Genomic DNA, 14,580 nt, shown 5'->3' with positions numbered 1-14,580 from the left:
AAATGGTTCTGCTAATGGGTCAGTGGAAAGTGCGAACAGCAGTGGAGATAGACGACATCTATGTTGAGTACCTCTGCATAATCTGTGTGAGTCTGAATTTACTCCATTCACTGAGATATAGGCTTTGGGCTTAGAATATATTACAAATCCATGTCATAAAACCTCACCTGCCCAGTCCACTATATTTCTCAACATTGCACTATGGAATTTAATGGGGATGGGCGCTAGATTTGGCAGATCAAACTGAATCTAGTGGATTTGTCCTACCCTGCCCTGCCCCTTTAGTCCTACCCTGATATAGGACCAGATCTGGGTTGGGTGTGACCTAGGTTGGGATAGGGCTGATCTGGGTCCACATCTTAATGTGTGTGTGTGTGTGTGTGTGTGTGTAAGCACAGCCCTGGAATTACTCAAGATGTGATTATGGCTGCCAACCTAGATGGCTTTCTCAAGAGATTAGACAAATTCATGAATGCTAAGACTATCAGTGGCTACTAATCGTTATGGATATATGCTATCAGAGGCATATCAATTGCTGGGAAAGAACAGGGCGAAAGGGTACTCACCTGACCTGTGTCCTGCTTTTGGGATTGCATAGTGATATGCTTGGCTACTCTGTGGAGCAGAATGCTTGGAAAACCTGGCATTTCTTGGAAAACCTGGCATTCTCCTAAAGAGACCTCATATACAGAAAGGTGGTCACATATGCACAAATTAGATGTGATACAAGAGATCTATGAATAAAATAGCTACAAGTAGTTCTTTAGTTGCCAACCGACCAGATCTTCTTCCAGAATCATTTGCAGTTAAAGAAATAAAAACAAGCATTTAATGCATGCAATTAAAAAACAAACAAACCATATCCTTGCCTTCAAAAGATGAACTCAGTCTATACTGACTCTGTATGTCCCTCATCCCTAAAAAAAAAAGCAGCTGCTTTCTCTCTTGGAGATGACGAGTACTCTATCCATTGTAAATAAGCTCAATTAAAAGCAAAAGTAGGCATGCTGGCCGATTAGAAAACAACAACAACCACAACTCCACAATCCACAGTAGGGTAATGTAATTCACAAAGCAGGGGGTGAGGGAGATCAGAGTTTCTTTCTTATTTAAGCACAAAAAGATGTTGTAATCATGACCTGCAACATAAAGACCACAGGCTGAGATGCCATTCATTTGAGGCAGTAGAATCTAGCACTAAAGTTAGTACCCATTTCACAACGGCTTTTTCAGATCACCATTTCAATCTGTAAGCAATCATTGTAAAATTGGTGCAGGGCGAATCTTTTCAACCCTGCAAAACCAACAGAAGAGTCTTGTAGCACCTGAAAGATTAAAAAAAATTATTATGACACACACAATATAATTCACTTCATTGGATGCATAAAGTTGCAGGGACACAATTGGTGGGGAGCTTGTAAAAAGAGATCAGATGGGAACTAAATGCTGAATTATACAGTTGAGGATTATGACCGTTTAAACTGCAGTGATGCACCAAAAACAGTAGTTAATAACACAGACATCCTTGCACTGGTAAATCAGTTTTTGGCACATCCAGTGTGGTTTTAAAAAACATAAACCCAGCACCTATTGTATTGATTCCATCTGCAAATAATAGCACTGGTGCGTTGTAATACAATGGTCTCATGGTTTGAGGTCACTTCATTCAATAATGAACACCTTAAGGTCAGTGACAGAGCATCATGAGAAGCTGAAATGTTCCCTCATTGGCTTTTCTATACTGCCATTTCAGATTTGTGCTCATTCATTATTTTGCATAGACCAGCTAGAAGGCAACTGATGGCATATATTACTTTGGAAGATGAGCAGGTGAATTAGCCCCTCAGGTTCTATTGACATTCTTAGCTCCTGTAATAATTATGTTAAACTAGATACGGGAATAGAGTTGGTATCTGGCTCTGCCACAGCGTCTGGTCCCTTTTGTCCACAATCCTGTTATATGGCCTGTTACTCATAAAGAGGTGTTTTTAGGTTAATGGGCTGTCACCCAAGGCCTGTGATAGGAAAGTGTCACCAATGCATCTCAGATAGAAAAGAGGCTTTCAGTTCGGTAGTCACTCTTGTTTTATAACAGATTGAACTAAGTAGGTAATTGACCTGATGTGATCAATCCTCTCCTCTGAACAGGTTAACCAAAATTGGATGATTACCACAGTCTCAGAGCTGTTTGGAGAGTATCAGAAAAGGATAAAATACCACTCAATAAAATAGGCATTCACAGCCACAACTGCAAGGAAAGCTTATTTTTTATTTCATTTTTTAAATTAAGACTACAATCCTAAACACACTATGGAGTAAGTCCAATTTAATTCAGTGGATTTTATTTCTGCGGCACACGTATTTAGTCTATGAGAAGGTGACGGTACACAGGTGTTTTTTTAACCATATAGTGAGAAAACCCCCTTATAAAATATGGGAGAAAATATAAATAAATACTAGAACCTAAGACCCACTGGTGGACCTCACCAACAGAAGCTGTGGCAGTAAAAAATAAAAATATGAATGGAGACTAGCCAACGTATAGAATGATATTAGAAGAAAACAATAACAAATTGACACGGAAGAAGTTTGAAGAAATTAGGTGGACATGAAGTTTACAGTGTGCTACAATCTTATCTTAGAGAAAACATCATGAAAATGATGTACAGATGGCACCTTACCCCGACCAAGTTGTATAAAAATAGATCAGAAGTGTGCTGGAGATGCAAAATGGGTAAAGGTTCGTATACGCATATGTGGTGGGAATGTAAGAGTATAAGAGAGGTATGGGACATCATATATACAGTAATGAATTTAAAAAGATACTAAAATTCAGGATCCTGGTGGCGAAGAATTGGAAAAGTGAAAAGACCCCTCACAAAAACTGAATGGCAGGTTAAAATGATACAATACTTATAATTGGCAAGGATGACAGGGAAAGTTAGAGGATACGCGATGCAGAAGATCAATAAGGAATGGGTAGGATTTAAAGAATATTTAAAAAATGATTGTGATAACAAAAACCTCCTGGCTGATCTTGAGTGACTCTTGTAATATAAAGGTGAAAAACAATAGAACTTCTTTGATAAAATTTTGGAAAACAAAACAACAATAAGGCACTGTGTGATAAATAAGAAAATGAGAAATAGTACAATGAGGATAATCAGTATTATATTTTACTTACTTAAATTTTTTAGCTTTACCTTTTTCTTTATTTTCCTTTTTCCTCTTTCTTTGAAAAGTAGTTGTAGATTGTAAGGATGTAGTGTGTGATGTAAATATTGTATTGTTGTGTGCTGTTATGTAAGTTAATGTTGATTGTTTAATAGTTAATAATCATAATTGTCAGGGTTTCAGGGAGAGAAGAGCAGATGGGGGAGGAGACAGAGAGCGAGGGGGAAGAATCCCAGAGAGATGAGGAGGAGGATGACGATGCCCAAAGGTCGTCCATGAGTCTGACCAGTGAGTCAGAGGACTCCCAAAAGGGGGCCCCCCTGGTCAGACCAAAGGGGGGACAAGGGGGAAGCAGTGAGGAGCAGGGGAGCGAAGGGAGAAGCCCCAGTGGGAGTTGGAGACAGGAGCCGGCTTCTCAGCCGGAACGGAGTGAAGGGGGTGGAGTTACCAGTGTGTCAGAAGGAGCAGAGCAAGAAAGAGACAGGGGAAGGAGATCGGAGCAGGGCGCTCAGCCGGAAGGGGTGGAGAGCAGCACCGGGAGCAGTGTAGCGGTCGAGAGAAAGGTCAGAAGCAATGTACGCACGCCAAGTTCAAATGTAGAGGCGCGCGGAAGTGAGGAGAGCCCTGGGGAGGAGCCCGGCCCCAAAGCGAGAAGGAGGGGGGCAGAGGCGTCAGAGGATTCAGCCTCGGGCGAGTCCCTGCGGAAAAGGAAGGAGAGGAAGAGGTGGTCCAGGACTGGCCTCTTAAATTGGTGCCTCGGCGGGACAGATTCAGAGGGGACTTCAGCGGTCTAACATTACAGACGTAGAGTCACAAAGATGGAATGTAAACGCAACCATGATCTTCAATAAAGACTTTCTGTAAATAAACCGGATCGGAGTTGGGTCTCTTGTGAGCTGGGACCAAACGGGTGGCTCTGACAGTAAGTCCCCTCTCCTGAACGCAAAAATTTTTTTTTGCAAAGCTCACCAACGGGAGCAGCCATGAGCGCGGAGGAACAGCTGCTTACGCTGAGGAATCAAGTTACCGAACTCACAGCTGCAGTCATTGCATCGCAGAAGAAGAATGACGAACTGGACAAGGCTTGCCAGGACCTGCGAACAAGGTGGGAGCAGGCGGGCAGGGCAGGGGTCCCGAGTTCCAGATCGGAGGGCGTTGCACTTGGACGGCGGGGGGGCGCCCTAGTTACGCACTTTAATGGCAACCTGCAAGACTACCCTAACTTCAGGGCAGACGTCGTGTATGCACTGCATTTACTCCGTCATGATTTTAAGGATGAGGAGGAGAGAGTGGGGTTCATAATTTCGCATCTGCATGGGGAGGCCAGAGCTTGGCTGCGCAATTTGTGGCGCGAAGATGGCCCTGCCCGCCGCAATTCTGATGAATTTATTAAAGCGATGGATGCTTGTTTCCAGTCCTCTGTGGATGTGGATATTGCGCGTAGACAGATGCACGGACTGCGGCAAGGCAAGGCAAAGCCACTGTACGTCAATATCATTCCAAGTTCTTTGCATTACTAACTGCGTTGGGCTGGGAGAAGGATAGTAAACCAGTCAGAGATCTTTTCTGGGAAGGTCTTAGCCCCCCCGTCAAGGATGAGATCGCCAGGGGGGATAGACCCCAGACCCTAGAAGACGTAGTGCAACGGGCTTTGGCTATAGGAATCCGACATGAGGGACGCCCGTGGCACGAGGGGGAGGGACCCCAGGCGCGTGCACCAGCGAGAACCCCCCCTTTTGTCCCCAGGGACTTCAGCCAGACGCACCCCTCGCCCTTGGGGAGGCAAGGAGAAGAGCCGATGGAAATCGGTGGTGCTAGGGCTCAGACACCATCCAGAGCCCCTGTTTCCGGTGCAGTGAAGGCGAAGCCTCCTAGAGGGACCAGGAAATGTTACATCTGTGACAGTGCACACCATATGGCGAAAGAGTGCCCCCAGAGGCTCCAAAAACACACTGCAGCTCTAGCAACAGTGGCAGCGGAAGTGGTGCAAAGAGAGCAGCCTCAGGGAAACGACAGTGCCTGGCTGGAAGCGGAGCTACTGGGGCTCAGCCAGGCGGATCTGTAGAACAGTCCCCAGCACTCTTACAACGCACAGACCCTTTACCACCCAAACCAGCAGTGCAACTCACTGCGACCCTTCAGCTGCCAAATGGACAATCCCTGGAAGTTCCCATCACGATTGATTCAGGAAGCAATGCGGATTTTGTGGGAATACAATTTGTCAAGCAGCATAGCATAGCACTCCTGCCTGCAACGACGCCTCTGAACGTGGTCACAGTGGACGGCAGGAAATTGCTGGGAGGGCAAGTTGTGCAGCAGACGCCTCCCATGGTGATGCAGATTGGAAATCATCGAGAACTCATTAGCTTCAATGTCACCCACCTGTCAGACACGCCCATTGTGTTAGGCATGAGTTGGCTGGAGAGGCATAGTCCCGCTGTAGCGTGGTACCAGCGGCAGATCACCTTCTGCTCATCGTATTGTGCTCAGCATTGCATCCAAACCGATCAGGAGGAAGGAGCTGAGCAGCAACTGCATCTGGGCATGGTGCAGGCAGTGCCTCACAAGTACGAGGGATTCTTGGAGGTTTTCTGCGAGAAAGAAGCTGACAAGTTGCCGCCTCACAGGCCTTACGACTGTGCGATCGACCTGGTGCCAGGGGCGCAGCTGCCAACTGCAAAGCTGTATTCCATGTCTGAGGACGAGATGCAAGAGCTCAGAGAGTTCATAGAGCATAATCTGAAGCGCGGGTTCATCCGGGAATCCAAAGCAGTGGGAGGGAGTCCTGTTTTCTTTGTGAAGAAGAAGGACACGCCCCAAAAAAGACTCATTGTGGACTATAGATTCATAAACAGACTGACTAAGCCCAAGGCCTTTCCCATGCCCAAGATTGACGACCTCCTAGCGACCGTTAGGAAGGGGAAGATCTTCACCAAGTTGGATTTGCGTGGAGCATACAACCTCATCCGCATCCGGAAGGGCGATGAGTGGAAGACTGCCATGTTCACGCCTCTAGGCACGTATGAATACAGAGTTATGCCGTTTGGTCTCCAAAATGGCAGCCACGTTTTCCAAGCATTTATGCATCACGTGCTGGCGGGACTCCTCTACAAGAAGTGTGTATGTTTTCTCGACGACATCCTGATTTTCTCGGAATCGCCGGAAGCTCACGAGAAGGATGTAAAGGAGGTCCTACAGAGGTTGCAGGAGCACAGGCTGTACGCCAAGTTGGAGAAGTGCCAGTTTGATGTGACGGAGGTGGATTTCCTTGGCTACAAGCTGTCCGACGAGGGGCTGGCCATGGACAGGGTCAAGGTCCAAGCGGTGTTGGACTGGAAGAGCCCTCGCAATCGGAAGGAGGTCCAGAGATTCATCGGATTTGCCAATTTTTATCGCAAATTCATCAAAGGTTTTGCAAATGAGACGGCAGCAATCACGGACACCCTCAGTTCCAAGAAGAAGAAGTTCGTTTGGACGGAACAGGCAGAGCGCTCTTTTCGGAAGCTTAAAAGCCTCTTCGCCTCCGAGGAGCAGCTGCTGCACGTGAATCCCGGCAGGCCCATGCGGGTGGAAACCGACGCGTCGGACACAGCGGTTGGAGCCGTCCTTCTGCAGGAGGATCCGCAAGGCAATTGGAGGCCGGGCGCCTTCTACTCCCGAAAGCTCAGCAAGACGGAGCGGAACTACACCATATGGGACAGGGAGCTGTTGGCCATTCATGCAGCTTTCAAAGCGTGGCGACACTTCCTCATAGGAGCCAAGCACACAGTGCAGGTCCGCACGGATCACAAGAACTTAGAGTATTGGCGAACGGCAAGGCTGCAGACCCAAAGACACATGCGCTGGGCAGAATTCTTTGCGGATTTCGACTTCAAAATAGAATACATCCCGGGAGACTCCAATGTTATAGCAGACGCGCTCTCCAGGAAACCGCAATACCTGGAGGAGACGACACCAATTGCAGCGAAGCACATTTTCGCACCACAGGCGTGGGCGTGCGCTGCCATCGCAGTCGACCTGGACGCGGTGCGACGCGCGTTGCAAGCGGATCAATTTGCACAGTCCAAGATGGAGGAGCTCCGCAGCGGGTCGCAAAGAGACGATGAGTTCCAGTTGCGGGACGGACTCTTAACTCGCAAGGGTGCCCTCTACGTGCCTAACGACGAACTTCGCGCAAAGGTTCTGCAGCAATTGCACGACGCCCCCAGTGCGGGCCACTTCGGCAAGGAGAAGACAATAGAATTAGTGGCCAGGGACTTTTGGTGGCCCCAGATGCGGGGAGAGGTGGCGGATTACGTCGCCAGGTGTGACACCTGTCAGAGGTCCAAACCAGTACACCAGAAGCCGGCGGGATTGTTGGAACCGCTGGAAACGCCGCAGCAACCGTGGGAGAGGGTAGCACTGGACTTTGTTACTGACCTGCCCAGCTCCAGGGGCAAGACGGCGGTGCTGGTGGTTGTGGACTTGTTCACCAAGATGGCGCACTTCATTCCTTGTGCCAAGGTGGCGACGGCAGAACAGACCGCCAAACTCTTCATCGACCACGTGTTCAGAGTGCATGGACTACCGCAGTCCGTCCTGTCCGACAGGGGGCGCCAATTTGTTTCCAACTTCTGGCAGAAGCTTCTGGGTATCCTGCACGTCAAGATCGACCTAGCGTCGGCGAGACATCCACAGACCAACGGCCAAGCAGAGAGGGTCAACGCGATCATGCAGCAGTACCTGAGGTGTTACGCCAATCAGCGACCAGCAGCGTGGGTGGACTACCTGCCGATGGCTGAGTTTGCTTACAACAACACGAAGCACGCATCGACCGGGGTGACGCCTTTCTTCGCGAACAATGGCCGTCATCCCAGAACCTTTCCGAGACTTATAGCGCCAGGAGAGGGGGTGCCTCAAGAGGCCGACCAGTTCGCAGCAGAGTTGCAAGAGGTGCACGAGGAGCTGCGGAGACATTTGGAGCTGGCCAAGCAGGCCTATAAGGTGCAGGCGGACAAGCACAGAAGGGCGGGAGAGGACATCCAGGTGGGGGACTGGGTATGGTTAGCGGCCCAAGCGATGCCAGCCAGATCGTTAGCCAAGAAGAAGCTAGGACACAGGCAGCTAGGACCATACCAAGTTGAGGCTAGGATCAATCCGGTAGCATTTCGCCTGGCCCTTCCAGAAGGCACAGGTCGGTGCTCACTCCCTACAAGGCCCCACACAGGTTTCAAGAGTCAGAAACAGTACCAGACCCACGCAAAGGGGCACCCAAGGGGGGGGGTCGCCCAGGGCCGAACCTCTCAACGAGGTCACAGAGATACTGGACTCGAGATGGGGGGAGGAGGGGGTTGAATACTTTCTCGCCAGGGAGGGCACCCCAGCCACTGCCAATAGTTGGGTGCAGGGCTACGCGTTAGACGAACCCCTTTTGAAAGAAGAGTTCCATGCACTTTTCCACATAGACCCATGCCAGCTGAGTACTTTGATGACTGGCTTTTCACACCCACATTGTCAGATAGCACGTTCAGGGGTTTCTCTTCCCCCGAGGAAAGAACACCAGAGTCAAGCCCGCCCAGGGGATCGTGCTCGGGGGGTGGACACGAAAACCCCTTATTGGTGGGAGGAGCAACCAGAGGAGGAATGGCGTAAGAGGTGGATGATGGGTCCTTGGCGGGCAGCACCAGAGGAAGTAGCAATGGAAGAAGAGACTGAGAAGCCTTTGGGTGAAGAACCCGAGTTCGAACACACATACACAGAACTGCCAGCAGAGAACATTGACGTAGACGACCTGTATCCTGAGCCTACCCCCAAAGAGCCGCAGTTTCCACAACCGGCCCCCGGCGAGCGGGAGGGGGGAAGGGGGGGCTTCGAGGGGGGGATGGATGTCAGGGTTTCAGGGAGAGAAGAGCAGATGGGGGAGGAGACAGAGAGCGAGGGGGAAGAATCCCAGAGAGATGAGGAGGAGGATGACGATGCCCAAAGGTCGTCCATGAGTCTGACCAGTGAGTCAGAGGACTCCCAAAAGGGGGCCCCCCTGGTCAGACCAAAGGGGGGACAAGGGGGAAGCAGTGAGGAGCAGGGGAGCGAAGGGAGAAGCCCCAGTGGGAGTTGGAGACAGGAGCCGGCTTCTCAGCCGGAACGGAGTGAAGGGGGTGGAGTTACCAGTGTGTCAGAAGGAGCAGAGCAAGAAAGAGACAGGGGAAGGAGATCGGAGCAGGGCGCTCAGCCGGAAGGGGTGGAGAGCAGCACCGGGAGCAGTGTAGCGGTCGAGAGAAAGGTCAGAAGCAACGTACGCGCGCCAAGTTCAAATGTAGAGGCGCGCGGAAGTGAGGAGAGCCCTGGGGAGGAGCCCGGCCCCAAAGCGAGAAGGAGGGGGGCAGAGGCGTCAGAGGATTCAGCCTCGGGCGAGTCCCGGCAAGGGGGAACCCAGGGGGGCAGAAAGACCCTGCGGAAAAGGAAGGAGAGGAAGAGGTGGTCCAGGACTGGCCTCTTAAATTGGTGCCTCGGCGGGACAGATTCAGAGGGGACTTCAGCGGTCTAACGTTACAGACGTAGAGTCACAAAGATGGAATGTAAACGCAACCATGATCTTCAATAAAGACTTTCTGTAAATAAACCGGATCGGAGTTGGGTCTCTTGTGAGCTGGGACCAAACGGGTGGCTCTGACAATAATAATAAGGATTACACTGTAAATTTTAATGATAGGGTTGTCAACTGTTCATGATTTTTATGGGTTGCTCATATTTTGAGATCACAAGGAAATAATATTATAGAGTTCGTTGTTTGTTTGGTTTATTATTCTTGTTGCGTCCCAACAGTCTTCAATGAGTGTGTTTTCAGTTTCCAAACTATGCATTTAATGGAGGAAATGGTTTCAAACTACCCATTTGTTGTTTGTAGAAAAACAATAGGATTCTAGCATTGTAGGGGCTTGGAAGAGATGACCCTCAGGGTCCCTGCCAACTTCACCATTTGATGGTTCTGCTTCTACACTGTGGAGCAGCTCTCTGGGGTTTCAGGTGGGAGTCTGATCAAGCCCTACTACCTGGGAGACACCAGGAGCTGGAGCTGGGACCTTCTGCATGCAGACAACACGTTCTGCCACTAAGTTACAGTGTTTCCCATCACTGCAATAAGGTTTTCCCAGTGGCCAGCAATCTGTAGCGGATCTGTTGGCTCTTGCATCAGCTCATTTCCAGCTTCCATCTCTTTGCTTATGCTTGTATCCATATGGAACTCATGAATGGGCAGAAAACTTTTCTGTCCCACCAAGCCTTTGCAGGCAATTTAAAGCACATCGCCCACAATGGTCTGCTGGTGTTTGTCTCTAATTATTTTGATATATATATATATATATATATATATATATATATATATGCAAATGTAAACTACTGTGATATATTATATCTATCTAATATTGCTTGCTAATTTTTCTGGTACCGCTTCATGCCTTTAGTTCCATGTCTTGCTGCCATGAAGATGCAGTGATGGGAAACAGTTCACTGGTGACATTTCTGCTAATTGAACAATTGTAAATACAACTGAGCCACAAGAGAAGTAAAAGGAAACAATGCTGAGAAGTGCAACACCTTCCCACATTTTGTGGGATAAATGTCTGTTTCAGTGGTCTGCCAATGTGAACAGGACCCTTGCAATGTGCCTTGCAAGTACCTTTTCTGTCCCACCAAGCCTTTGCAGGCAATTTAAAGCACATCACCCACAGTACCTTGCAATGTTGCAAGCAGCATCTTGTTCTCTTGATCTCTGACCATCCAGGCTGGTAAAGCTGACAAGTGTATCCAGGGGCCTGCTCCCTTTGGTCAAGCAGTAGTACGTAAATCCCTGAAGAAACCTCTGTGACAAAAAGTTGGTTTTGCTGGACAGGTTGGATCAACAAGTGTTTCTTTCTTTTTTTTCTGCCTGCAAATTGTTAATGAATGGCAGCCTCTGATTGGCCATGGTTCCAGGAGGGAGAGTTTAAAAGGAGAGGTTTTGGAGAGACAGTTAGTTTGAGAGGGTTGGTTGAAGTGGGTTGGAATTGTGGTTGGAGAGGGTGGGAGATAGGTAGGGAGACAGGTTAGGAGACAGGCTGAGGTATAAAGAGTGAATGGGAGAAAGAGTTGGCTCAGGAAAAAACAACTTCCACTCTAAGTGTATTGTGAAGCAAAGAGTGTGGTGTCGTATAGGAGGAATAGACTGGGAGGCAGAGGTTGAGCCAGGAGAAGTAGGAGCTGGAAAGGAACAGTCTACTTGGGACTCAAATCTAGTCTGGAGGGGAGAGATAGATTGTAGATCAATCAGTGGGGGAAATTCTGATAGATTCTTCTAAGGAAAAGAAGAAACTCCCAGATCCAATGAAGGGAGGGGATGTGGAGAGCCCTGTGGTCACTTACTTAAAGTACCTCAGGAGCGGGAATGCTAAAGGGGGTGGATAACTGAAAGAAAGTATCAAGGAACCAAACCAATAATGCAAAAATAACTGAGGACAAATTTAAAGTGAAATCGCACTTTATTTCTGAAGTAACCTAAGTTGAATCCATTTGTGTTATATCCTATCTTGCCTTAAATAAATCTTTATTGTTTATTTAAAGAAAACCTATCTGAGACTCCAACTTACTATTTACCCCTTCACAAAGGTCCTTCATAGCATACTCTGGGGCTAGAATTTTTAAGGGAAAAGGGAAATAAACCTTCGGGTAAAGGGTTGTTCAGTGAGATGGGGGCAATTTATCTAAGTGAGAGCAGGCCCAAAGGCATGAAAGGAAAAAGTGTCATTGTGCCCGTTGAAACCTCCTCTTGCACCTTTTTTTGTGCTTTACGACAACCACCATCTGCTTGCAGATATCCCCTTCTTGGGCAACATGGTGGAGGAGCTGTTACAGGAGTTTCTGGAGGATACAGCCCATCTGATCCCTAATATCACAGTTTGATGACTGAGGTTTTCAGGGAAGACTTTGGTGGTGGTCCCCCATGGTTCAGATGAACAGCTTGTAATTTACAGATTCTAGGCATTCAATATTATGGGCCCATCCTGACTGAGTTTAGACAGCTCTCCTGCCTTTTGAACTTCAGACACTTGACAAAGCCTTTTCTATTTTGTAGGCATTTTAAGATGGTTTCCTGATTTTCTGATTGGTTAGCGACTTGCTGGCCTTCAGCCAAATTCTGTGGCTGGCAAGACAAGGAACTCATTTTCAATTGAAACCATCACACTTTCCAAAGTGCATAGTCAAATTCTTGCAGCAGTGAAGGTCTTCACGATCAATGCAGAAATGGGATTGCTGATCATACATATTTCAAAAGGAGATTCTTTTAAAATGCACTGCAAGAATCAGAATGTGATAGATTTACGGGCAAGGGATATTAGACATAATATACAATTGGCATCATGGGAAAAATTATGGAGGGAAGATTTAAAATTTACAACATGCTGTATGTTGAAAGAGAATTATATGAAAGTGATGTATCGCTGGTACTGAACTCCTACCAAGTTAGCAAAAATGTATAGAACATCTACAGATATATGTTGGAAGTGTAAAGAGAAAGAAGGCACATTTGACCACACGTGATGGACGTGCAAGAAGACAAAAGGATATTGGGAAATAATTTATAATGAGTTGAAAAAGATGTTTAAAATTACTTTTGTGAAAAAACCTGAAGCTTTCTTACTAAGAATTTTAGATGCAGAAATACCTAAGGATCCGAATAGACTATTTATGTATGCTACAACAACTGCTATTTGCGCCCAAAGATGGAAAGAGGACAAAGTACCTACAAAAGAAGAATAGTTGATAAAGATGATGGACTATGCCAAAATGGCAAAAATGACTGGGAAAATCAGAGATCAAGGGGACAATAAATTTAATAAAGAATGGGGAAACTTTATAAGTTACTTAAAAGAACACTGCAAACAATTAAAAACATTGGCAGGATTCCAAACAGCTCTTGCAAGGTGGTGGGAACTATGGTAAAAACTGAGTTTTAAGAAAACATGGAGAATATTATATGCTGCAGTTGGAAAAGAAGATCTTGGGAAACCATGGAAAGGTGGAGGGAAGTCTCGGGATCCAGAGAATCCTGTGTGTAGAATGACTATGATTTATGTGAGATGATAATTGTCAAAAGCAAAAATGAATAAAAAAGAATGTAATAGATGTACAATACATTCTGATTCTTAAGATGCTTCTTTTAAAAACTGAACAAAACAAAACTCCTTACTTCTTTACTGAGTAGAGATAAACAACTAATGGCCTGGGAACTCAATCCATGTATTGGGAGTCATTCAAATCTATCATCCTGATGCAAATTCTAAAGCCCACACCTCCATACATTTACTCCATGCACTATGTGAAATCTATTTCCTACACTAAAAATTGTTTGTCTGTGTTACACAGAAAGTGACTTGGAACCAAGCTAGACCTAATTTTGTAAGTTTATCTGTAATAAACTCATTTCTTGTTAATTTTAGAAACAGCAAACACAACGGGGGGGGGAGGTGGTAGTTACGGATTCAGATCTGTTTGTGGTGCTAAGAAATGGGTTTAAAACACCATGCCATTTCACCCAAGTTGCCCCCTCAGAGCTAGTATTTGCCCAGCAGGAAGGGTGGAGCTTGCAGGCACCATGCAGCAAATTTGTTTCCCCCTGCCCCATTTTATTTTACTTTTTACTGTATAGAACCTACAATTCTGAATTTAGGGGAAGGGGATTACTTTGTTGCTGTTACTGATAAACATGGGGAAGTCATAAATCCTTTCTGAACTACTTAAAATCACCTAGAGCTCATCTACCTTCTGACCATCCCTGCCATGTGAAGAAAATAGAAGCTTGGGAAGCCATTCAGATTGGTGGGGGGAACAAAGCAGAAAGGGTTAAAAATCCCCTTTCAAGCTCTTTCTGACTCCACCCACCCCCTCAGCTGCAAACATGTGATGCCTTATCACTGATCTCCAGACAGTGAGTCTAGATTGATATCAGCTGTCTAGCAAGCCTTTGTTCACATTGGTGGGAGGAGTCAAACTGCCACAACTGTGTTGTTAAGGGATAATAATAAAGACTGCTTAAATACTGATTACTCAGTACTGTCAGGAACTGATCGCAAATGCCTTGTGTGTTAAAATGTCTGGTTTGTTTTGCACAAAATTTTAAATGTCATGAATTAAAATACTGTAAAGCAAAGGCATTCTAATGAAGAAAAAAAAACTGCCAAGAGTCAAAAGGCTTTGTTAGCATTGTGAAGAAAAACAAAATGTTGTCCCTGAGAAAACTGGAGCACTCTAGTCTCTCAGCACTCTAGAAATGGCAGTGGCAATGGTAATAGAATGTACAGTGGAATGGATATCTATAAACATTCACAATGTGCTGCATGTTAGAATGTGGTTCCTCTAGGGAAAACACCATGAAGATGCTATATAAAGTAAAGG

At 46.7% G+C, this 14,580-nt stretch overlaps 1 protein-coding gene and 1 long non-coding RNA gene across 13 annotated transcripts in view; one reads left to right on the top strand and one right to left on the bottom strand.

Moving 5' to 3' along the window:
- LOC309371135 (uncharacterized protein) overlaps positions 1-14,580 on the bottom strand; it is a 56,127-nt gene that overhangs the window by 29,319 nt on the left and 12,228 nt on the right. For 2 of the 12 annotated variants that reach the window (XR_014168820.1, XR_014168821.1), the window contains exons 1-2: positions 10,884-11,009; positions 10,598-10,805 (exon numbers count right to left, since the gene is read on the bottom strand). The exons of 8 other annotated variants lie outside the window; for them this stretch is intronic. Coding sequence is in view for 2 of the 4 variants with exons in the window: in XM_081913782.1 (XP_081769908.1) it covers positions 567-666 (100 nt within the window). In the remaining 2 variants the exon portion in view is untranslated. Of the gene's footprint in view, positions 1-566; positions 1,140-10,597; positions 10,806-10,883; positions 11,010-14,580 lie in introns of those variants that run through there. 2 more of the 12 variants (XM_081913782.1, XM_081913783.1) reach the window with 2 other exon arrangements.
- On the top strand, positions 12,324-13,368 carry LOC309370475. The gene is made up of 2 exons (XR_014168588.1): positions 12,324-12,378; positions 12,845-13,368. It is a non-coding gene; the product is annotated as an uncharacterized lncRNA (long non-coding RNA).

This window comes from Podarcis melisellensis (assembly GCF_964234715.1).
Source record: "Podarcis melisellensis genome assembly, chromosome: 5".
Lineage (NCBI taxonomy): Eukaryota > Metazoa > Chordata > Lepidosauria > Squamata > Lacertidae > Podarcis > Podarcis melisellensis.
Note: the sequence above shows the minus strand (reverse complement) of the source record. Positions and strands in the feature narration are given on the sequence as shown.